Below are 26,793 nucleotides of genomic sequence, written 5' to 3' on the forward strand. Positions count from 1 at the left end.
TTCTAGCTTCTAGACCTCTCCAGCCAGGACAAAATTCACAATGGACTCGATCTAAGTCCTTTTGGGGTTATTGTCAAAAACTAGATAAAATGCCCCTAAAAGAGCAGCAATCAGCAATATTGATTGGGGAAACAGGTTTAAATACAAGCAGAATAACCTAAAAATTATTAATTAACCTCCCTCCAAAATCATAAAATTTCATATTTGAAAGACACCTCAGGAAGGGTACAACTAATATCAAACCAAATTTCCTTCCTCATATGTTGCAGGGAGTGGCAGCAAGAACACATAATTTGGAGTTAAGAAAACCTGGGTTCAAATTCAGCCTTAGAAACGTCTTCGCCATGTGACCTTGGGCAAATAACTTAACTCTGTCTGCCTTAGGTTTGCTAACTATAAGATGAGGTTAATAATTGCATCTGTCTCCCAAAGTTGTTGTGAGGATCAAATGAGGTCATATTTTAAGGTACTTTGCACAGTGTCTGGCACATTGTATTTAATAAATGCTGTCCCCCCTCTTATTCCCTCTTCCTTTTGACACTTTGGCTTCCTCATCTAGAGAAGCAATTTGAACTTGATGACCTCTAAAATCATGGTTGATGTTACAAACATCATCATTCTTTCATTTAAAGACTTCCAGTAAGCAGGAACCATCTACCCACTGAAGCAACATATTCCTCTTTGGATAAATGGAAGGGAAGCCTGAAGAGGGAGGGTATAACAGAGAAAGCCCGAGCTACTGCAGCCACAATTTTGAAGGTGTAGAGGGATCAATTCTCACAATATCTGAAATGCAAAATGATACTGAATGCTTGGTGGGACAGCCATCATTGTTCCCTTCCCCCCAAAAAAAAAATTAGCGATCAAGACAATACCAATAATAATTGACTCATATTCCTTTTTTTCCATTTCTACAAAATCTTTAATTAGCTACACACATTTTGACAGCATCTCTGATGAAGGCATGAGAAGGGAACAGTCAGGCTTTCATAAATGATATTCCATAGGAGACCACATCTCAATAGTTACACAAGAGAAAGAAAACAAGATCCTATTGTGCAGACTGTTGGTTATAAAAGAAAGCATCTGATTTAGTAGAGCAAAACTCTCCCTTAAATGCTGTCCTCTGACTAGGTGTCTCCCATGTACATGACGAAATCATCCAAGATTTCTTTAAGGACATGGCTGTGAATATTCTCAGAAACCTGTCACCTGACTGTAAATCCTTTATTATTTCAGCATCCTGGAGCTTAATCTTTTTAGTGAACCAGTGTTATTCACAAGGAAAGAGCAGTCACTGCTTGTTTTTTATTAAACTAAAATTAAAAAGAATAATCCATTAGCAGAGAATGCACAAGGTTTTGTGAGTTGCCCAATTCAGAACCATTCCAAAAATGAAAAATAAATATGATGTAGAAATAAATAGCTTTGTAGCAAAATATAGAGGTTTTAATAAATAAGCCACATAACATCAGTCTTATTTTGGTGCCGTGTACCAGGAGTTGTCTAGTAAATGATCTTCTTGGCTGCCAGAAGCGTATTCCTCAGAAGCATTGCCACAGTCATAGGCCCCACACCACCTGGCACTGGAGTGATAAATTTAGCTTTCTTCTTGACTTCTGATGAAAGAAACAAAAGACAGGACATAGGTTATTGTGACATTATTTTGTTCATGTTGCATGTTAACATAAAAAATTCACCAAAGAAAGGAACTTCAATATGTTTTACAGATACTTCTTGTGCATGAAGTTTCTCTGTGTGTAGAGCGGGGAGAGAAGAGAGAAAAGAGAGAGGAAAAAAGAGAGAAAAGAAAAGAGAGATAAGAGTCAGAAAGCGGAGATAGAAGGGAAAGAAAAAAGAAATAGAGAGAAGAGAGAAAAAAGGAGAGATGAGAGAGACATAGTGAGAGAGAGGCAGAGACAAAGAGAGACAATTCAATATAAGCTCAAAGTTTCCCTTTGTCCTCTGCATTCATTTAGAATAAACACTTGTTCATAATACAATAAAAATAGGTTTTTCTTTATCTGGAGATAAAACCCAGTCCCCAATGTTTGGAATGTATTCCTTCTCACCTCCACTTCTTAAGTTCCCAATTTTTTTTCAGGGCTCAGCTCAAATACCACCTTCAGCATGAAGCTTTCCCACAATTGCCATTACCTCTATTGTTTTTCTTTTGTATGTATTTTTATAAACATATGTTGTTTTTCCTGATAAAATCCAATGTTCTTGATAGCAGAAATTACTATTTTATGTCTTTATATCTCTAGAAATTTATATATAGTTGTTGTTTTCTTGTTTTCTAGTTGTAGTTGACTCTTTCTGACCCTGGGATTTTCTTGACAAAGTTACTGGTTTTCTATTTCCTTCTCTAGCTTCAGCTTTGGAAAGTAAGGCAAACAGGGTTTAGTGACTTGCCCAGGATCATACAGCCAGTAAGTATTTAAGAACAGATTTGAATTCATGAAAATGAGCCTTTCTGATTCTAGGCTTAACACTATATTCATTGTACCACCTAGCTGCCTTGCATATAGAAGGTACTTAATATAAACTTGATTGCCTCCTCATTTCTTACTGTTTTTTTAAAATTTTTATTTAATAATTACTTTATATTGACACTCATTTCTGTTCCGATTTTTTTCCCTCCCTCCCTCCACCCCCTCCCCTAGATGGCAAGCAGTCCTTTATATGTTGGATATGTTGCAGTATATCCTAGATACAATATATGTTTGCAGAACCGAACAGTTCTCTTGTTGCATAGGGAGAATTGGATTCAGAAGGTATAAGTAACCCGGGAAGAAAAACAAAAATGCAGATAGTTCACATTCGTTTCCCAGTGTTCTTTCTTTGGGTGTAGCTGCTTTTGTCCGTCATTTATCAATTGAAACTCAGGTCTCTTTGTCAAAGAAATCCACTTCCATCAAAATATGTCCTCATACAATATCGTTGTCGAAGTGTATAATGATCTCCTGGTTCTGCTCATTTCACTTAGCATCAGTTCATGTAAGTCTCGCCAGTCCTCTCTGTATTCATCCTGCTGGTCATTTCTTACAGAACAATAATATTCCATAACTTTCATATACCACAATTTACCCAGCCATTCTCCAATTGATGGGCATCCATTCATTTTCCAGTTTCTAGCCACTACAAACAGGGCTGCTACAAACATTTTGGCACATACAGGTCCCTTTCCCTTCTTTAGTATTTCTTTGGGATATAAGCCCAATAGAAACACTGCTGGATCAAAGGGTATGCACAATTTGATAATTTTTTGGGCATAATTCCAGATTGCTCTCCAGAATGGTTGGATTCGTTCACAACTCCACCAACAATGCATTAGTGTCCCAGTTTTCCCGCATCCCCTCCAACATTCATCATTATTTTTTCCTGTCATCTTAGCCAATCTGACAGGTGTGTAGTGGTATCTCAGAGTTGTCTTAATTTGCATTTCTCTGATCAATAATGATTTGGAACACTCTTTCATATGAGTGGTAATAGTTTCAATTTCATCCTCTGAAAATTGTCTGTTCATATCCTTTGACCATTTATCAATTGGAGAATGGCTTGATTTCTTATAAATTTGAGTCAGTTCTCTATATATTTTGGAAATGAGGCCTTTATCAGAACCTTTAACTGTGAAAATGTTTTCCCAGTTTGTTGCTTCCCTTCTAATCTTGTTTGCATTAGTTTTATTTGTACAAAGGCTTTTTAATTTGATGTAATCAAAATTTTCTATTTTGTGATCAGTAATGGTCTCTAGTTCATCTTTGGTCACAAATTTCTTTCTCCTCCACAAGTCTGAGAGATAAACTATTCTATGTTCCTCTAATTTATTTATAATCTCGTTCTTTATGCCTAGGTCATAGACCCATTTTGATCTTATCTTGGTATATGGTGTTAAGTGTGGGTCCATGCCTAATTTCTGCCATACTAATTTCCAATTATCCCAACAGTTTTTATCAAATAATGAATTCTTTTCCCAGAAGTTAGGGGCTTTGGGTTTGTCAAACACTAGATTGCTATAGTTGACTATTCTGTCTTGTGAACCTAGCCTTTTCCACTGATCCACTAATCTATTTCTTAGCCAATACCAAATGGTTTTGGTGACCGCTGCTTTATAATATAATTTTAGATCAGGTACAGCTAGGCCACCTTCATTTGATTTTTTTTTCATTAATTCCCTTGAGATTCTCGACTTTTTATTGTTCCATATGAATTTTGTTGTTATTTTTTCTAGATCAATAAAATATTTTCTTGGAAGTCTGATTGGTATAGCACTAAATAAATAGATTAGTTTAGGGAGTATTGTCATCTTTATTATGTTCGCTCGGCCGATCCAAGAGCACTTAATATTTTTCCAATTATTTAAGTCTGACTTTATTTGTGTGGAGACTTTTTTATAATTTTGCTCATATAATTCCTGACTTTCCTTTGGTAGATAGATTCCCAAATATTTTATGGTATCAACAGTTATTCTGAATGGAATTTCTCTTTGTATTTCTTGCTGTTGGGTTTTGTTGGTGATGTATAAAAATGCTGAGGATTTATGGGGATTTATTTTGTAGCCAGCTACTTTGCTAAAATTATGAATTATTTCCAATAGCTTTTTAGTAGAATCTCTGGGGTTCTCTAGGTATACCATCATATCATCTGCAAAGAGTGATAGTTTGGTTTCCTCATTGCCTACTCTAATTCCTTTAATATCTTTCTCGACTCTTATTGCCGAGGCTAGTGTTTCTAATACGATATTAAATAATAATGGTGATAGTGGGCAACCTTGCTTCACTCCAGATCTTACTGGGAAAGGTTCCAGTTTTTCCCCATTGCATATGATGCTTACTGATGGTTTTAAATATATGCTCCTGACTATTTTAAGGAAAAGTCCATTTATTCCTATGCTCTCAAGTGTTTTTATTAGGAATGGATGTTGGATTTTATCAAATGCTTTTTCTGCATCTATTGAGATGATCATATGGTTTTTGTTTGTTTGGTTATTGATATAGTCAATTATGCTAATAGTTTTCCTAATATTGAACCAGCCCTGCATTCCTGGTATAAATCCTACTTGGTCATAGTGTATTATCCTGGTGACGATTTTCTGTAATCTTTTTGCTAATATTTTATTTAAGATTTTAGCATCAATATTCATTAGGGAGATTGGTCTGTAATTTTCTTTCTCTGTTTTCAGCCTACCTGGTTTAGGTATCAGTACCATGTCTGTGTCATAAAAGGAGTTTGGTAGGACTCCTTCAATCCCTATTTTTTTAAATAGTTTATATAACATTGGAGTTAATTGTTCTTTAAATGTTTGGTAGAATTCACATGTAAATCCATCTGGTCCTGGGGATTTTTTCTTAGGGAGTTGATTGATAGTTTGTTCTATTTCTTTTTCTAGCTTCAGCTTTGGAAAGTAAGGCAAACAGGGTTTAGTGACTTGCCCAGGATCATACAGCCAGTAAGTATTTAAGAACAGATTTGAATTCATGAAAATGAGCCTTTCTGATTCTAGGCTTAGCACTATATTCATTGTACCACCTAGCTGCCTTGCATATAGAAGGTACTTAATATAAACTTGATTACCTCCTCATTTCCTACTGTTTTTTTTTAATTGAATATTTCCTCCCATAACAAACATTGTCTAATAAAATCCCAAACACCTCCTTCCATAATCATAAAATGTATTTTCTGATATTAATTTGTTAACAAAAAAAATACCATTGGGTTTCCAGCCTTAAAAAGATAAAAACATATAATTGTGAGGAAAAGCAATCAAAACTATATCATTGTAATTAATCCCTTTTATTAGGGGATAGAAAGAAGGAAGAAAGACAGTTGACCCAAGATTAGAGACAACTGGGACAGCCCAAAGTCTGAACTTTCCAAGAGAAAAATGCCACAGCCCATAGGGGTAGTTTTTCCAAGTCATTTGTCCCAGAAAATGTTTTTCCAGCATTACAAATGTCCCCTGAAGAGAGACTAACCATCCCTATCAGTCACAATTGACTGCCAAGAACTTTAGATTCTTTTGTTTGAACTTTAGATTCAAGACTTCATTAAAGAATGCTGGGACAGGGGTGGGGAGAAGCATCAATAATAATATCTTTCCATTTGCTGGTCTACCATCATCAAGTCTGCAAACTAATGAGCATCACTGTTAACAGTTCAAGAAGTAGTTAAAAGGCAGAAAAAAATAGTTTAGATTGTTAAATCGCTGCATCTTTTAGAAGGGAACATGTTCCAATTATGAAACAGAGAAATCAACAGTAAGACTTTATCTGTGATAATCAGAAAAATAAAAATGATACTTTTCACACATCACACATCTGAAGATATTTGTACTTCTTGATCCCATAAAGCTCTTTGTGGGACATTGCCATCCCTTTATCCAGAGCTTTTCCTTCAAGATAGGACCTATGGGACTTTGAACCTTTTCTGACATTAGCTTCTAAGAATCCAGGGATACTGTTATGCCACAGTTCTCTTTAACTGTCCTGACTCAGTTTCCTTGTACAAGTTTCCCTTGTCTCAGTCTTCCTAATTACTCCCCTAAGCTGTAAATCTCCCTCTGGTCCATGAAGGCTGAGGACCAATTAGTCTAAGGTTATAAATTGTTAGCCCAAGCAAGATAAACAAGAAAGTAGACTTCCTGATTATCTTCTGTCCTTGAGAATTTACAACATCCTTCTAAAATATTCCAAGATAGTTCACTAACATCTTTATCTCTGGGTATTCAGACATCCTGTCTCTGGGTTCCTTTTTGATTCATAGCCTTTTCCATCTGGGCTTTCCTGCTCTTTCCTACTCTTTCCCTCTTCTTTGTCTCACAAAAGGTATATAAAGGTTAAAGATTCTCCATTCATTGCTGGAGAATGGCGGCTGGCAGTAGATGCTGAACGCTGGATTCTTTGAGATGATAGTCTCCTCCAGACCTGGGACCAACATGAATTCCTTGGTCCCAGTATATCTTTATCGCTGTCTGACTGGATAATTTGAGACGAGAGTCCTGTCCAGTCAATCTTACTCTCCCATTAATAAAATATTAAAAACTCTCTAATCTCTCTCCTGCCTCAGTTTCTCTGGCATTACAATACTTTCATGACAAAATGAGTTATCAGAGCAGGACTTTAGTGGAGGATTACTTGAAAATAAAGAGATAGCGAAAGGAACTTTTTAAACCTCAGAGGAACGTTTTCTGAAAGTATTTTTATCCAAACATGATATCCATAATCCAATATATTTTTAAGGACTGGGACTAACCAACCATGATTGGTTGTATGTTTTTTTTGCTTGATTAAGGACCAAAATCTATGAATAATAACAATTTTGGCATTTTAACCATTCTATTTAAATAATTCCATTCACTAAGGAATTATTAATTTTCTCCTTAGTGAATTTTGCTAAGTGCTAGGAAAACAAAGACAAAAAAGAAATAATCCCAGATGTCAAGCACCTTACGTAAAAGATGTGTTCATATTATTGGATAAGAAAAAGGCAAACCACTTCAGGACCTTTGCAAGGAAAATCTCAAATGGGTCATACAGAGTTGGACATGACTGAAATGACTCAATAAAAATTTATATGGTCCCTCAAACATCCAGTCTATCTAAAAGCCTGCCTCTAAAAATTTCAGCTCTACTCTTTGGGGCATTTTTTTCAACTATGAATGGTATTTAAAATGTTGTAGGTTTTGGTTTATTCATATAGTAAAATCTTGCCTATCAGATAAAATGTACCATGAAATGATTTTAATTATAAATTTATATATATATAAATTTATAATTAAATTAAAATTAAAATTTATAATTAATTTATATATATGTATATATATACATATATATAAATTAATTATAAATTTAAATTTTAATTATAAAGTAAAAGTGGATTTATATATAAAAAAGTAAAATTTTAACAAGATTATTAAGATTATATCTTTGTTCTTCCAAAATTAGGGAAGGCTTCTTAGAGGAAAAGGGTATTAGACAGAATACTGAAAGAGAGGAAAGCGATAGGGCACTGAGAAGAAAAGCACTGCCTCTAGAATCAAAAATCTAAGTTCAATTCAAGTTTTCCACTTGATCATTGTATGATCTTCGGAAAATTATTTTGACTCTCTCTGATTTTTATAAAATAAGAGGATTGAAAGAGATGATCTCTGAAGTAGCTTCTTGCTCTAAATCAATGATATGATGATAAGTAGAAGAGTGAAAAAATGACCTCTAAAGCAAGTTAATTTCTTTTGAGTATCATGAGGTAATCCTAACTACAAAGTAAAGAAACAGAGGGAATGATGAGATTTAAAATATCACATCAAAACCACAATGCTATTTTTTTCATTTTTTTTGAGTTCTTTTTCACTTATCAGAAGACAGGTTGGTGAATGAAAACAGTACTAAACTTAGAGGGACGTGAATTCAAATCCTGACTTTGACATGCATTATCTGTTTGCCTTTGGACATATCATTTACTTTCTCTTGGCAAATTTCTCCATTTTGAAAAATGAGTCAGGGAATGGTGGTGTGGAGTCAAGATGGTGGAATAAAAATGTCTTTTTTTCTAGTCCCAATACACCTCTTCCCTAACAACCTAGAAAATACTCCAGACCACACTTTGATGGGAAAAGGAAAGAAAAAGTCACAGTGAGTCATTTTCCAGCCCAGGACAGTTTAGAAGATGGACAGAGTTCTGCAGATAATGTAATGAGGGTTGACCAGGAGCATACCATGGCAGCAAGTGGAACCAACATTTAGCAGCAATGTTGGATAGAAGCTCAGAGGTCAAGGATGATAAGGGACTGAAAACCGTATAGGAAAAAACGCCAGGGGACTCTTGTTTTTAGCATTGGGCATAGGAAATATATCATTTATAGCTCTGTAGCCCAGTTCCAGATCATAATTTCATGGCCAAGAGAAGTAATCTCTGTTATGATAGTACAGGGACCCTACTTGTGTAAGGAGCAAGAAAAAAAGTTCCAGAACCATAGATATGTGACTCTTAGTCAAAAAATGAAATGAAGGCTCAATTCTAACTTTTAATCACTCACATAAGCCTACAGTGGAATAAACCAGATCAGGGAATCAAAGCTCAGTTCAGCTGCTCTGAATTTTCTGAATCTCTCAGCAGATTGTGACTAATTCCAGCAACAGTTTAGAGAAACTCCACCATACATAAATCAACAGATCCAAACCAGGTCAGAAATGTGTACAGTATACTGTAGGAGGTCAATGAGCAGATCCCTTCCTGGATCACAGTACTTTGGAAGCACCAAAACATTAGAGGACCCTAGACTATGCTGTGAAAGTAGGAGAAAAATACTAGAAGCTCAGATCAGACATTCCCCAGAAATGAGCAGATCTCAAATCTAACATAAATTAAAAGTCAATAAATAGGCTAGAAAAGTGAGCAAATGACAAAAACAACAATGACCATAAAAACTTTTGTCAAGACAGAAAAGTTCAAGACACAAACATAAAAGAACATAATGACCTAAGGATATGAACAGACAATTTTTGTATGAAGAAATTTAAACTATTTGTAGTCATATGAAAAGATACTCCAAATCACTATTGATCAGAGAAATGCAAATTAAGATAACTCTGAGATACCACTACACACCTGTCAGATTGGCTAAGATAACAGGAAAAGATAATGACGAATGTTGGAGGGGATGTGGAAAAACTGGGACACTGATGCCATTGTTGGTGGAACTGTGAACAGACACAACCATTCTGGAGAGCAATCTGGAACTATGCCCAAAGAGTTATCAAACTGTGCATACCCTTTGATCCAGCAGTGTTAGTACTGGGATTATATCCCAAAGAGACCTTAAAGAAGGGAAAAGGGACGCACATGTGCAAAAATGTTTGTGGCAGCCCTCTTTGTAGTGGCAAGAAACTGGAAACTGAGTGGATGCCCAATCAGTTGGAGAATGGCTGAATAAGTTATGGCACATGAATGTTATGGAATATTATCATTCTGTAAGAAATGACCAGCAGGATGATTTCAGAAAAGCCTGGAGAGACTTACATGAACTGATGTTAAGTGAAACCAGGAGATCATTGTACACGGCAACAAGAAGACTATACAAGATCAATTCTGATGGACTTTGCTCTCTTCAACATTGAGATGATTCAACCAAGTTCCATTTGTTCAGTGATGAAGAGAGCTATATACCTTGAGAAAGAGGACAATGGGAGCTGAGGATAGACCACAATATAGCATTCTCACTCTTTCTGTTGGTGTTTGCTTGCATTTTGTTTTCTTTCTCAGGTTTTTTCCCCTTCTTTACTCGATTTTTCTTGTGCAGCAAGATAACTGCATAAATATATAACATATATATATATTATATAGATAGATAGATAGATAGATAGGTATTGAATTTAACATATATTTTAACATATTTAACATGTATTGGACTACCTGCCATCTAGGGGAGGGGATCTGAGGAAGGAGGGGATAATTTGGAACAGAAGGTTTTGCAAGGGTCAATGTTGAAAAAAAATCACCCATGCACATGTTTTATAAATAAAAAGCTTTAATAAAAAATAAATTAAATAAAAAGAGAATATGATCTAAAGAGATTATGTGAGAATTGTAGTTCTTTCAAAAAGAATGATTAAATAAAAATCCTTATTTTTAAGAAAACAAAAGAACATAATGACCTGAAAATATCAAAAGTCAAAACTTCCAAAAAAAAATGATTACACAGAAGTCTCAAAAGAAACTTAAAGATATTAAAAAGAAAAAAAAACATTGAGAAAAGAAATGAGAACAATAAAAGAAAATTATGAAGAAAGAATTAACATGAATAGAGCATCAGCCCTAGAATCAGGAGAATCTGAGTTCCAATCTGGCCTCAGATATTTAACATTAACTAGCTGTGTGACCCTAGGCAAGTCATTTAACCCCAATTTCCTAGCCCCACCCCCTAAAAATTGACAGCTTGGGCAAATGAATACAGAAAAAAATAAAATTGGATTTGCTAAGTGGAACTTCAAGAGGTATCAAGAAACAAGTCTAAAATAAACTCAAAAGACTGAAAAATGGAAGAAAATGTGATATATCTCATAGGAAAAAAAGGGACATGGAAAACTGATCAAAAAGGGATAATTTAAGAGTCACTGGACTACCTGAAAGACATGAATAAAAAAATACCTAGACATCATATCTCAAGAAATTATGAAGCAAATATAGATATGTGAGAAGCAAAGGGCAGACTCAGAAATATCAGAACCCTAACTGTTGGAATCCTTACTAACTGCTAACTAATTAGAGTTGATCTAATCTTACAAGAAGATGTTTTGGCCAGAACCTGAAACAAGGTACTAAGTAGAACTAATCAATACAAGGCTTGTGTTCACACCTTTACTCATTGGAGTCCACAAGTATGCTAGCTTCACAAAGTACACTTTCTAACTTCAAGGGAGTCCACACCTCCCTTAAAGCTCATTGGGCCAGAGAGCACTATGGGAGAAAACCCATAATCCCATTCTCTCAGAAGAGGCAGATAAAAGGCCAGCGATGAGGGATCTATGGCAGAATACATTTTTTCCTCTTGGCTGGCTGATCGCGCTGGACTCGAGAGGAACGACTCTGGTGCAGAGAACACTTTGACGGATTTCAGTGGAGCTACGCCAGAAGCCCTCTCACCGCGGCAAGTTGGTGGCTGAGCTCCCCAGAAGGAGATAAGAGAGACCTTCCATCTCTGTCTTGGTTGGAGGCAGAAGAAAGCAGAGGCAGAGGCTGAAGGACAGAACCTTTGGATTTGGAGACATCCGAAGGGCTCCAAGCCTCTAAACCGGCTTTGCCTTGAGAAGAACAGGAACTCCAACATTTGAACTCATAACACCTAACCATAAACCAAATCAAAGAAATCAAAGAAAAAGCAAAAGCATTTAAATGTATAAAAATATTTTTTAAATAGCTCTTTTTATTTTGGCAAAGAACTGGAAAATGAAAGACTGCTCACCAACTGAGGAATAACTGAATAAGTCATGAAATGAAACCCTAATTGAATTGCATGTATTCTTAATGAGAGGGGAGGGAGATGATAAAAAAAAATTTAAATGAATGCTAAAATTTGTTTTACATGTAATTGGGGAAAATAAAATATTAGATAGAAAAAATAAATAAAAAGTAAAAAACAAATAAATGATGCAGGAGATGGTTTCAGAAAAACCTGGAAAGACATATGAAGTGAAACCCCTCAGAGAGAAAACTGATGGACTTAGGTAGAGTACATATTGAAGCTTTATTTTTCTCTATCTCTTTCTCATTTTTTCTTTAGCTAATGTTAAAATTTGTTTTGTGTGACTTCATATTTGTAATGAATTGTGTATTTCTTGCCTTCTTAATGAGCAGGTGTACAAATTGAAGGATGATATAATCTGGAGCTTAAAAAATTCAATTTTCAAAAATCATAACCCTGATTTTAAATGAAGTAAACTTAGTAAGAAAAACTTGCAAAATGGATTAGAAAGGAAAGTCCAAAATTATCTTGTTTAAAAGAAATACTCTTAAAACATAAATATTTCCTTTGGATAAAAACAACAAAAACAAAACAATGAAGAATGTGACTTCTAAGAGTCTTCTAGATCTATGATAATTCTTCCCTTCATTTATGACCTCTACTTAGTGTTTCACAGCTAGTCTAATCAATGTAGCACTCTTCTTAGGTGTCAGATACAATGAACAATATTTCAGAAATTAACATATATTTTAACATATCTGAAGTGTAGCCATATAATGGATACGTAGACATGCTGGTGTGAGTGGGTGAAACAAATATTAGGAAGCACGATTGTGTGACCATGGCTTGGGGCTACACTTAAAAATATAAATACAGTTAAACCTTAGCAAAAAATCATAAACACAATAAATTATATTGATAAAAAATGAAAGATAGTAACAAGGAGGAGAGCCAAAGTAAGTCATATTTCTCTTTAGATTCACCACCTGCTTTTTCTTCAACCAGTGTTTATAGGTTTTCTTAGCAATCTACTTTCTTTCCAAATGTAGCCAAGTTGAAAATCATTTGAATAATCAGAGATTTTTACAGCTGAAATGTAAACATTTGCCTAAGTATGTGATTTAATTAGATTGATATTACTAAATACTTTTTGAATTTTCTTTAGGACCTCTAGCATAGTGGTGATAATGCCAGAACTCATCATATAACTTAAGTGAAAAAGAAAGTACAAGATAATGTTAAAACAATAAATATTTATTAAGCACTTACTATTTGCTGGATACTGTGCTAAGGACTTGGATTATAAAGAAAGGCATAAACAGTTTCTATTCACAAGCAATCTAAAAGGGAAGACAACTGAAACCAACAAAATGCAATAAGTAATATACAGGGAAAAAAAAATTGGAGATAACTAACAAAGGAAAAGTACGAGAATTAAACGAGATCAGGAGACGCTTCTTGTAGAAAGTGTGATATTAATTTGAACTTCAGGGAAGCCAGTAAATAAAGATGAGGAGGCAGATAGTTTCAGACATAGGACATAGGAGATGGAGTACCCTGTGTGAGAAAAGAAAGAAGATCAATGTCTCTAGATCACAGAGTACATAGAGATGTATAAAGAGTAAGAAAATAAAAGTGTACAGGGTTTGAATGCCAAATACAAGGCTTTATATTTATTCTTGGAGGTGATAAAGAACTACTAGAATTTATTTATGGGGGAATGAAAGGGTGACAGAATAATACCTATACTACAGAAAGATCAGTTTGATAGCTGATTAGAAGATGGATTGGAGTGAGTAGTACAAGTATGAGTTTGCAGTGTCAAAAGACAAAAGGGGGAATATGAGAGCGACATTATAAAGGTAAATTCAAAAGGTCTTGGAAGCATATTGGATATGGGAGACTGAGGTAAGACTGAGAGAAAATAAGGAATTGAGGATGACACCTAGTAAACAACTGCTCTTTATCATCAATTTCAAAAAAATATCATCAGGTAAAAGTGAAGAAACACCAATAAATATTACTTTAAACTATTGTTATTTCCCCATTCCCCTTTTTAAGCAAAATCATTCAATTAGTGGGATAAGATATGGCAGCAACAAGCATCAATTAAGCTAGTTTTTTCCCCCAACAGGAAATGTAATCATCCACTAATTAAATTGATTTAAGGAATGAGGACTGAGTACATCAAGAGTTAGATCCTCTTCATGTCTGACATAGCCTTTTGACCAGACATTCATTATGGAAAATGAGAAAGTGAGACTGACCCAATGCTTTTGTTAACCAAACCTTTAGTTAAATATTTTATGAAAAATAGTATGGTATAATCATGGATAGAGAGCTGGCCACTATATCAAGATGTGGATATAGATACTGCCTCTGGTGAATTGGGGCAAGTCAGGTAAGATCTTAATGCTCTAGGCAATTCTCTAGGATTACAAATTGAAGTGAAGATGCCAATTTTCAATGATAAGAGTTTCCTCATCTGAGAGTTCCCTATATGAATGAAATCATAATTTCAATTCCTAATTCCTAATAAGAAGTGATTATAAGGAGATGATTTTATTAATAGTGAGATTACATTTGACAAAATATAACATTCATTTGGTTTTTTTTTTTTTAAGCGCATACACATTTAAGAGATCTTTTCTTAATATGATCGATTTTATTTATCTAAAACCAACAATGGATATTATTTGTAATTGAGAACCATAGGATCAGGACTATGGGAAGAATACCCACTGTCTCCATTTTTACTTGACATAGCTAGAAGTATAATCTAAATATGGGAAAATAAATCAAAGTAATAAAGATATGAGTATTTAAAAAGTAAATAAATAAAACCATCAATTAAAAGTTGTAAGGAAACTTTGAGATCACTCAATCCCCTCACTTTATAGAGGAGAAAAATGAAGTACAGAGAGTAGTTCAAGAAGTGACTCACTCAAAAGGATTCTGGGAAGATAGCAGAGTAGGTAAAAAAAAATTCCAAGCTCTTCAGATTTCCCCCACAAACAATACAAAACTATGCTTCAGGGTGAACACAGAGCAGTTAAAAATAAATAAGGATTAGGAAAGAACAATGGTAATCCAGGGACAATCAGAAAATCTGAAGAAAGACACCACAATTGAGGTTTGGCCCTGTGAAGTGTAAACATAGTTAGGCTCATTCTCATGAAACAACAAGCAGCAAGCCCTGGGGTTAGCTGGGTGAGAGGTAGCCTCTGCCCCAACCACTGGAACTTTCACTTCCTAGACAGCGTGGGGTACCCAGTATGTGACTCAGGAAAGACTGAGGGAAACTCTGCTGATAAGGAATGGCAGTCCCAACTGTGCTGTGGAAACATGGCCTTGGGTGAGAAGGAAACAGCATACACTGCTTGAATGCAAAAGCAGTGGGGTAGGGAGACTATTGGCTGTAGGCACTTACAGAAGGGGTGAGTTCTTGTTTTAAGATTGGGGGGAAGGGGAACTGAGGAGGACCTGAGGCCAGAGATAACATTCCACCTTCCCCAGCACTAGGGATGATTACAAAGAGCTTATTAGCCCTTATTTTTAAAAATTAGCAAAGGAGAAAGAACCCAATCATAGAAAATTATTACAGAAATAGGGAAGACTTGGGTCTTCAGAATAGGTCTCTGAAGTAAAAGTCAAATAAGAGAGATGAATGAAAAGGAAGTAAGTAGAAGGAGGAGGAGGAAGATAGAGGAGAAAGAGGAAGAGGAAAATAAGAAAGAGGAGGAGAAGGAGAAAGAGAAGAAGAAGAAGGAGAAAGAGAAGGAGAAAGAGAAGAAGAAGAAGAAGAAGAAGAAGAAGAAGAAGAAGAAGAAGAAGAAGAAGAAGAAGAAGAAGAAGAAGAAGAAGAAGAAGGAGGAGGAGGAGGAGAAAAAAATAAGAATAATTGGACTATCTGAAAGCAACAATCAAAAAAAGAATCTTGATACAATAATACAAGAAATAATTAAAGAAAATTGTTCTGCAGTATTATAACAAGAGGAGAAAGTAGACATAGAAAAAAAAACCACTGATCCTCCCTGAAAGGGATCCTATGAAGAAAACTTACAGAAATATTATTACTAAATTTAGAAACCCCTAAATCAAAGAGAAAAATTTACAAGCAATAACAATAACAACAACAAAACAATTCAAATATTCTGGAGTTACAATTAGAATCCCACAAGACCTATCCGTGGCTATAATAATAGATCACAGATCTTGGAATACTACATATCACAGATCAAAAGAACTAGAGTTGTGGCCAAAAAAATCATATCCAACAAAATTAACCATAATCCCGAATTAAAAAAAGAATATTCAGTGAACTGCCAAACTTTCAGAATTTTGTTATAATCCTGCCCCCATTGAACTTAATAGAAAATCTGACATAGAAGAAAGAACAAAAAATATTAGGTAAACATCAAAGGCTAGTTTTAAAGGGCTCAATAAAGACAAACTGTTTATGTTTTATACATGGGAATGTAAACCATGACTATCATAAGTCTAAGACTATCATAAGTAGTTGGATAGTTCAAAAGAAAGACTAGGCTAAAGCTGAGTGCACTATGATTCTAAAAAACAAAACTATGTAGGAAAAGATAAAAACAGTAATTATGTCACATAAATAAAGAGGGCTTATAGGTCTGAGATCCTACTCACATAGGGAATGGATTAAAGAGAGACCAATCTAGAAGGGTATAAAACTTCAAATTATATTTAAAAAATTAAAGGGGTAGGAAATAGAATAAAGTGAGGTAAAAAAGCTATGTAGATCAAGGAGAATGGGGAAAGGTATGTAGATTTTTTTTCTTTTTTTTTCTCTTTTTTCTAAAATTTAAATTTTTTTTTTATTTTATAATAACTTTTTATTGACAGAACCCATGCCAGGGTAATTTTTTTTTTACAACATTATCCCTTGCACTCTCTTCTGTCCGATTTTTCCCCTCCCTCCCTCCACCCCCTCCCCTAGATGGCAAGCAGTCCTATATATGTTAAATATGTTGCAGTATATCCTAGATACAATATATGTGTGCAGAACTGAACAGTTCTCTTGTTGCACAGGGAGAATTGGATTCAGAAGGTAAAAATAAAAAGGTATGTAGATTAATGAGAATTAGGTAAAGAGGGAAGGAAAGAGTGAGAAGAAAGGATAAAGGAGGGATCTTTGGTGAGGAGGGAAGTTAAGTAATAGCAAAGTAAAGAGAAGAGTCAACAAGGATAAGAAACAAGAGATATTCACAAACACAATAATAATGATCAGAAGCAGAATATATTAGGAAAAAATGGGTAGTAATAATTGATCTCAAGAAAAGTTAAAGTTAAAATAGATTCAGTCAAAAGAAAAAATAGGGAAATTACAGAATGTTAGCCATTGTTTTAGACTTTTAAAACAACTAGATAGTATAAGGTTGAAATATTGTTGTGGCACAGGAAATGATGAGTTGATAAATTTAGGGGGAAATGGAAAGACTTGGACCTGAGAAGGATGATGGTTTATCCATCTTTTGAGAAATAGAGAACAAACAAGTATAACCTTACATAGAAGTATATGTATATATTTGCATATGATCATAGGTATCTATGTGTATATGTATGTGTGTGTGTGTATATATATATATATATATACATATACATATGTATATATGTAGGTATATATACATAAACATATTTGTACTTAATTGTAGCCTGCTATGGGGAGGTGGAATATGGGAGAAAGTGAAAATAAAGAATAAAGTAAAAAATACATAGCAGAGAACAAAAGTAAACCCTCAAGGAAGCAAAGAAAAGAGGGACAATTCTGGATACAATGTGTTCTATTATTATGTATACTTTCTTGAAATGAAAAAGTATTTTTACACATTTTGAATCCTCTCATATTCTGCTGCACATATTCTGCTGACAATTTGGGGGGATTTTTTCTTAGTTTTGAATTTAAGTTTTAAACAAATAAATACATTTTTTTAAAAAGTGACTTACACATGGAAAGAAGGAAACAAGTACGGTATGTATTTAGCACTTACTCTGTGTCAAACACTATGCTATACACTTTACAAGTATTGTCTCATTTAATCCTCACAACAACCATAAAAGATAGATGCAATAATTATCACCATTTTACAGGCTGAAGAAGCTATCACAGTATCATATAGCTGGTATGTGAAGACATATTTTAACTTTGGTTTTTGCTTGTTTATTTTACTCCTTGCCCACCTTTCTATCTACTTTGTCACCTAGTTGCCTCAAGGTCACACAGGAATTAAATGACAGACATAGAATTTAAAATTATGTCATCTGACTTCAAGTACATTTTTTTCTACAGCAAAATGCAAGGATAAATCTCCATTTGCATAGAGTATAAATATAAAACCCAAATAGATAAATGAGGGAGGAAATGAAATAACTAATGGCCTTGGCATACTAGCACATACAAAATAAATTCACAAAATTATCACTCTTTTCCTACTAACAGAAAAAGATAATAAGGGAAATTTCACAAAGAAAGCAACAAATGATTTTAAATAACTGATAACTAACAAAATCCATGCAGAATTTAAAAATAAAACCATAAAGCAATTTTTTATAGAAAGAAAAAAAAAGGACCTAAACAATAGCAGAGATATTTAATGCTAAAACTTGGCCTGTGTCACCATAACAAAAATGATAAATACTATCCAATTAATCTAAAGATTTATCAAAGACCTAATTTATGGAGTCAAGAGGACCCGAGTTCAAAACTGGCCTCAGACACTTACAACAGGGAGTATAGCCAAGACAAGTTACTTAACACCAAATGCCCTCTCCCCGCCCCGCCTTGCCCCCCAAATAAAGAAGGAAGAAAGGAAGATCTAATTCATAAAACTAGAAAAAGTAATCATAAGATTCATTTGGAATAGGATGAGGAACAGTTGGCACTAACAATTCTCAAAATATACTACCAAACATTAATGATTTTAAAAAAGAAGAACAAATCTATCAGTGGAATATATAAAGCAAAATGTAGATATAAATGAGATCAACTTAAGAGTGTGACAATACCACAAATACAAATAATTGGGGAAGGGACTCTGCCTTTGACTGTAACTAATACAACTATCTCAATGTTGTTCCAACAAATATGTTTAGAAAAATATCAGAGCTGACTTTAAACTACTATTATTCAACTGAGAAAACAGATTTCACTTCAGGCTGCTACTAAGAAAAACACAGATGCTTTCTCGTCTGCAGTACAGTAAGTTAGCAAATATTCCATTATCAGAATTCATTTTATTGGCCAGTCTTTCCCTGAGGGCAGACTGATTTCCACCTGCTTGAGTTTTGGCATATGAGTTTTCTAAGGATCAATCTAAGTACAAAGAGGCTCATGATTAATAGGCTAGTCACATTTTTTGGGGGAAGGAGGAAAGGATGGCAGCATATATTTAATGAACCCCTTCAGTTTCCAAAATGCAATAAATAAAGACATTCAAAATACCTGAGTCATTTATTGGAATGAGACCAGTGGCAGTAGCCAAAGGCCCTTTCCTAGCATCAAAGAATTTGAATATCAACTAAATACCAATTTCCCAGAAGTCTTCTCCCTTTCCCAGCATGAATCAGCACCTATTCCCAAGTCCAGGTTCCTCTTTCCATAGTTACAGTGCTTCTCTCTCTCTCTCTCTCTCTCTCTCTCTCTCTCTCTCTCTCTCTCTCTCTCTCTCTCTCTCTTTCTCTTTCCATATATGTGTCTGTGTGTATATATATATTTACAATTTATATATACAAATTTAAAAAATATTTATATTTTCTTTCTATATTCCATGTATCCTTGTACTAAACAAGTGATAAACACTTACTGCACATGAATTGAGAAGTCATGAAACAAAGAACAGTATTAAAAGTCCTTCAGTACAAAATGGCCCCTTTTCACTTTTGAAAGTAACAGGAAAGCAAGGGAAAGTTGGTAGAAGACATTAAAAATCACCCAGTTAGAATACTGATGAATTTTAGTGGTCTATTTGTAATCTAAATATGAGCTCCGTATCAGATGACTAATTGGTGAAAATATTGATGGAGAAGATGAATTTTATCAATCTTGACATTTTGCCATAAGTTAAATCAGAAGAAAGGCGGAAATGGGAGCATGCTTCATAGATTTTCCTTGTAGAGGAAAAGAGAAGAGTTACGAAGGTGTTTTATGGGAACTCTCAAGATGATATGATCTAACGAAATATCTACTTTCCTGGCTTGTGCTCTGGTCTGTGAGTGACCACAAGCACTCTTTTCTGTCCTGGAACTGTGAGGAGGATTCCCCGCTCCACTGTGGCTATAAGTTATGACTAGTTGTTCAATCCCTTTTTTCATCTGTGGACTGAGACCTCGAGGAGCTGCTGCTGCTGTGGCTGTTGATTTAGTGGCCCCTAAGTCCTATTTCTGGTTTGCTGGTTTCCCAAGGCTCTCTCGCCCTAATGCAACAGATTTTTCTACAAATTTTTTAAGTTTGGTGTCTGTGGGCTAAGAGATATGATAACTGCCATTATTCCCACTGATTCAGAGGCTCCTAAGGACTGTGTTCCACTCTCACCCTAGTGCAAAAAAACTTTTCTGTTGACCTTTTAAGTTGCCTTCAGCTGGAAAATTGTTTCACTCCATGTTTTGTGGATTCTGTAAGAGTATTTGTGTTTGCTCACAAATTAATACACAGTACAAAAAAGTAGTAAACATATATCAATATAGATTATACTTGCTTGGAACAGCTCAAAACTTACAGGTCCCCACAATTATCTCTAAAAAAAGCTGCATAAAAAAAAACCTGATACTTGGGGCAGTGCCACCTCCATTTGAGAAGTAGAGCCCCATTTTAGCATATAATTAAAAATCAAGAAATAAATAGGAAAATTAGCTAACAGAAAAAAAATTCTGAACATAGGAAGTCACTATGGTGACAAGAAGATGAAAACATACACTCAGAAGAAGAAAACAAAGTCAAAGCTCCTATAATCCAAGTTTCCAAGAAAAATATGAATTAGTCTCAGGAATGGAAGAACTGAAAAAAATGGAAAATCAACTAAGAGAGGTAAAAAGAAAATTTGGAAGAGAAATTAAAGTGATGCAGGAAAATTATGAAAAAAGAATCAATACCTTGGTAAAGGTGGCACCAAAAATACTGAAAAAATAACATCTTAAAAATCAGAATAACAAAATGTCAAATGGTAAAAAAAAAAAAAAAAGGCACAAAAATTCAATGAAAAGAGGAATGCTTTAAAAAGGAGAATTGGTTAAATGGGAAAAGATATACAAAAATTCACTGAAAAGAAAAACTCCTTAAAATCAGAATTGGTTAAATGAAAAAGCAATTACATAAACTCACTGAAAAAATAATTCCTTAATTAGGCAAGTGAAAGCTAATAAGGAAGCTAATGACTTAAAGAGATGTCAATAAACAATCAAATACAATCAAAACACTAGAAAAACAAAAGAAAACGTGAAATATCTCATCAAAAAATAGCAGACCTGAAAAATAGTTCCAGGAAAGAAAATTTAAGAATTAATGGACTACCTGAAAATCAAAGAGCCTAGACAGCATCTTTCAAAAAATTGTCAAGGAAAGATGTCCTTATATTCTAGAACCAGAGGACAAAATAGAAATGGAAAGAATCTACCAATCACCTCCTGGAAGAGATCGTAAGATGAAAACTTCCAGGAATGTTACAGCCAAATTTCAGAGCTTCCAGGTCAAAGAGATACTATAAGAAACTAAAATGAAACAATTCAAGTATGGTGGAGTCACATTCAGAATAAGAGAACATTCAACAGCTTCTTCCTTAAAGGATCAGAGGCTTGGAATATAACATTCTGGAGAGCAAAGGAGCTAGGATTATAACTAATAATCACTTACTCAGCAAAACTGAGTGTAATCCTTCAGGGGAAAAGATAGATATTCATTAAAATAGAGGAATTTCAAGTATTCCTGATGAAAAGACCAGAGCAGAATAGAAAATTTGACTTTCAAATACAAAATACAAAAGAAGCATAAAAAGAGCAAAAAGGACAGAGAAATCATAAGGGGTTCAATTAGGTTAAACTATTTATATTCCTACATGGAGAAATGATATTTATAGCTCCTTAAAACATTCTCATTATTAGAGGATTTAGAAGGAGAATACATAGAAAGCAATGGGATAGTATTATTATCTAAAATAATAAAATTAAGATTGAGAAAAAAATACACTGGGAGAAGGGGAAAAGGAAAGGTGGAATGGGATAATGACATAAAAGCCTGAAAGAAATTTTATTGTGAAGGAGAAAATAGGGAAACCCCATGAACTTTACTTTCACAGGAATCGGCTCAAAGAAGAAATAAATACACACTCATTTGGATGTAGAAATCTATCCTATCATACAGGAAAGTAGGAAGGGAAGAAAATAAGAGAAAGGAGGGGAGAGCTGATAAAAGGAAGAGCAGTTTTGGAGACGTATAAATCAAAAGCAAAAAAAAAAAATTTGAGAATGGACTGGGTAAAAGAAGTGAGTAGGATAGATAAGAGGAAAATAGAATGGAGGAATAGAATATACAGTCGGTAATCATTATTGTGAAAAAAAATTTTTCACAGTGAGTTTTCTAATAAAGACTTTATTTCTCAAATATATGGAAAACGAAGTCAAATTTGTAAAAAAATAAATAAATAAAGCAGCCATTCCTCAATTGACAAATGGTACAAGGATATGAACAGGCAGTTTTCAGACAAAATAATCAAACCTATCTATAGTCATATGAAAATGCTTTAAGTCATTATCGATGAGAGAAATGCAAATTAAAACAACTCTCAGCTACTACCTCACACTTGTCAGATTGATTAATATGACAGAAAAGGAAAATGACAAATATTGAAGGGGATGTAGGAAAATTAAAACATTAATGTATTAATGGTGAAGTTGTATAATGATTCATTCTGTAGAGCAATATAAAACTATGCCCAAGAGACAATAAAACCATGCATACCTTTTTGATAAAGCAATACCCCATTACATGTGTGTATCCCAAAAAGGTGAAAAAAATGAAAAGGAAAAGGATTTAGTTGTGAAAACAAATATAACTGCTCTTTTAGTGGTGGCCAAAAATTGGAAATTGAGGGGCTGTCCATCAATTGGGGAATGGCTGAACAAGCTGTTGTATATGGTTGTGATGGAATACTATTGTGCTTTAAGAAAAGATGAACAGGACTCTCTCAGGAAAACATGATATGACTTATATGAACTAATGTAAAGTGAAATAAGAAGAACCAGGAGAACATTGTACACCATAGAAGCAATATTGCATGATGTTCTACCATGAATAATATCGGTATTCTCAACAATACAATGACTGCAGAAAATTCCCATATGACTTACGATGAAAGATGCTGCCTATCTCCACAGAAAGAATTGGTAAAGTTATGTTGAGTTTTACAGCTAGTTTTGCTATTTTTATTTTTCTTGGTTTTTTTTTTTTGTCTGTGCTTTCTTTCACAGAATGACTTATCTGGAAGCATGTTTTGCATAATACACATGTATAAATTATATCAAGTTGCTTGTCTTCTAAATGAGAGAGAAGATTAGGAGGGAGAGAATTTAGAAATCAAAATTTGGGGAAAAGAAAATTTTAAAATGTTTTATATATAACTGGAAAAAAATATTAAGTAATGTTGAAGAGAACTCAGAAAAGACATTCAACTAAGCTGTCATCCCAAGGCATTTAAGGATGAAAATGGACTGGACTACTTTTCTGAACTGGGCCTCATGTTTAGGTTTGATATTAAAACAAAATGAGACATTTATTAATAATGAATAGAGCACATTTTTATTATTTTGAAGTTGATTAAAAAGATAAAGAGAATAAAGATCCCAGTGTCCTTATTGTGAACTGATGATGAAAAAGAATGGAAATCTAATACATTGTTGGTGGAATTGTGAATACATCCAGCCATTCTGGAGAGCGATTTGGAACTATGCTCAAAAAGTTATCAAACTGTGTATCCCCTTTGATCCAACAGTGTTTCTACTGGGCTTATATCCCAAAGAGATACTAAAGAAGGGAAAGGGACCTGTACGTGCCAAAATGTTTGTGGCAGCCCTGTTTGTAGTGGCCAGAAACTGGAAAATGAATGGATGCTCATCAATTGGAGAATGGTTGGGTAAATTGTAGTATATGAATGAAGCCAGTCCCATTTCCTTTGCAACGTCTTATAGAATTAGGAAGAAACATATTTTTAATAGAAAGAACAGTAAGAACTGGAGGAAAGGGAAAGAACAAGTCTGTAGCTATAATCACTAGGCTTGGCCCCAAAAGAAAAGGTATAATTAATGATAATAATTATTTATATATCACCTTGAGATTTGCAAAGCACTTTTTATATATCATGTTATTTGATACTCATAACAACCCTATGAGGAATGTGCTATTATTTTTCTTATTTTGTCGATGAGGTAATTGAGGCTGAGAAAGACTGAATGAGTTACTCGGTTTCACAGCTTAGTAAAAATTTGAGGTAGATTCAAACTCAGGTCTTCCTGATTCATAATCCAATATTCTATCCACTATGCAATCTAATTACTTTTGAGAATGAGATATAACAATTTCCTACTCAATTTCCCTAATGTTGATGAAATAATCTTAAATAAAATACTAGCTAAGAGATTACAGCAAGTTATCACCTGGATAATACACCATGACCAAGTAGGATTTATATGAGGAATGCAGAGCTGGTTCAATATTAGGAAAATCATTAGCATAATTGACTATCAATAACCAAACTAAAAGAAATCATATGATTATTTCAATAGATGCAGAAAAAGCATTTGAAAAACCCTACACTAATTCTTATTAAAAAACACTAGAGAGCATAGGAATAAATGGACTTTTCCTTAAAATGATCAATAGCATCTATTTATAACCATCAGCAAATATTATATGTAATGGCAATACAATCCCAATAAGAATAGGGATGAAACAAGGTTGCCCACTATCACCATTACTATTCAATATAGTATTAGAAATCTCCTTTCCTCCATTCTTTGGAGAGGTTGATAATTAAATGTGCTGAATTCTATATTTAATGATGAATTTGGTTAATTCATTAGTTAATTTTATTGACCTGCTTTTCTCCCCATTCTTCCTTTTTTATTCTTTTTTTATTTTTGTAATAAGGGGTGAGTCCCTGGATCAAGTAGAGAGAATGTATGGACAAATAAAGGTTACATAAAAAAGAAAAATGTATCAATAAATCTATAAATATAAATTTAAAGGGCCATTAAGGTCATTTTTTCTAACCTCCTACTTAATGAAGAATTTTTTTTACAAAAGCTCTGTCAGGTGATCAATTAATCTATACTTGAATGACAGGAAACTGACCAATCCATGCATCAATCTGTTTCATTGTTGAACAATTCATGTTGTTAGACCATCCTTCCTTAATCTAAAATTCATTCCTACATCTTTTACCTGTTGGCCTAGTTCTGAAGTGATACAAAGCTTAATATAATTTCGTGAAATGAGTATTCTCTCCATCAGTACTCCTCAAACTATCTGCTTTGTGTTTTGGTAGATGTTTTGTGAGAGTTGTTATGTCTGGAAATATTTTTCAGACTATGTACAAACTGCTCTGATTTGTCCAGATGGATCTTCAAATGACCAATTAGTCCATCACTTGGCCCAAACCTGAAGTCCTTTTTATAGGATATTTACATAAATAATCATTAGGGATTGGATTTGGGTTTTCTCTACCATGGAAATTCCAAATAATGAGTCTCTTTCTACTAATGTAAATCAACATTTTCTCTGAAATTTAGTCTCAGAAAATGGTCTAGAGAACTGAAGGTATAAGTTAGAGTCACACTGACAGTGGTGAGATTTGAACCTACCTCTTTAGGGTTCTCAACTTAGTTTTCTATTCATTGCCATCACATTGCTTTTCTTTGATTATTTTCAGCTCATCATACTAAGATAATTTCCTTAGATCAGGTAATTTCTTTCATAAATATTTAACTAAATGTAATATAAATATATTATGTGACATTTAACTAAGTAAAACATCAAGCACTGAAATAAATGTAAAAAGTCACCTGATCAAACTAAAATATGATGTTTCATAACATACAATATTGAATGCTTTACATAAAGGCAAATTATAACATGATATTTAATTAAATTCAATACTGAATACATCAAATAATTATAAGAAATTGCCTGATATAGGAAAAAAGCAATGATAAAAGATGGAAATCTGGTCTGTTGTGTTTCTGTTTTGTCTTCTTACCAAAAGTTGGATACTATTCTTTTCTGAGACTGTTTCTAAATTCCTAACTAGAAGAATTAGATCAGTCTCTGGTTCTAGAAGTAGCTGATATAAATCATTTTCCTTCTAAAAGATAAGAGAGAAAGATATAACAATGGAAGCCAGTTTAGGCTTAAACCATCAAATGATAGGAATGATGGGAGAACAAAGAGCTACAAGATTATACCAATGCCTAAATTAAATAAAAAATCTGGAAGTCACATATAGTCACAGGATATAGCTAGATTACTCATGAAGGGTACCAATAGGGGACATTTTATTTTAATATTATTTTATTTTAATTATTTTAATAATCCAGTTGGGAATAAAAGAAAATGTGCATGATCCTCAACCATTTAGCATTACTCTTTAGTGCCTCATGATAAAGCATTTATGGCTTAAGTATCATGATCTGTTCTGGGGACCACCTTTTTATACCGTGGTATTTTAATTAGCCTAAGTAAGTTATTTACTCCCTTAGTAAGTTGCTTTGACTCTTAGCAGCTAGTGTGGGGTATGATGGTTAGAGGGTGGAACTTGGAGTCA

General features: G+C 34.0%; 1 protein-coding gene across 1 annotated transcript in view; it reads right to left on the bottom strand.

Moving 5' to 3' along the window:
* Positions 1 to 898: 898 nt before the first annotated feature.
* The window catches only part of MTHFD2L (methylenetetrahydrofolate dehydrogenase (NADP+ dependent) 2 like), a 142,775-nt gene continuing 116,880 nt past the window's right edge, over positions 899 to 26,793 (bottom strand). Inside the window, exon 8 of the mRNA XM_051965541.1 lies at positions 899 to 1,619. Coding sequence (XP_051821501.1) covers positions 1,507 to 1,619 — 113 coding nt within the window. The 3' untranslated portion in view covers positions 899 to 1,506. The remainder of the gene's footprint in view (positions 1,620 to 26,793) is intronic.

This window comes from Antechinus flavipes, chromosome 6 (genome assembly GCF_016432865.1).
Source record: "Antechinus flavipes isolate AdamAnt ecotype Samford, QLD, Australia chromosome 6, AdamAnt_v2, whole genome shotgun sequence".
Classification (NCBI taxonomy): Eukaryota; Metazoa; Chordata; class Mammalia; order Dasyuromorphia; family Dasyuridae; genus Antechinus; species Antechinus flavipes.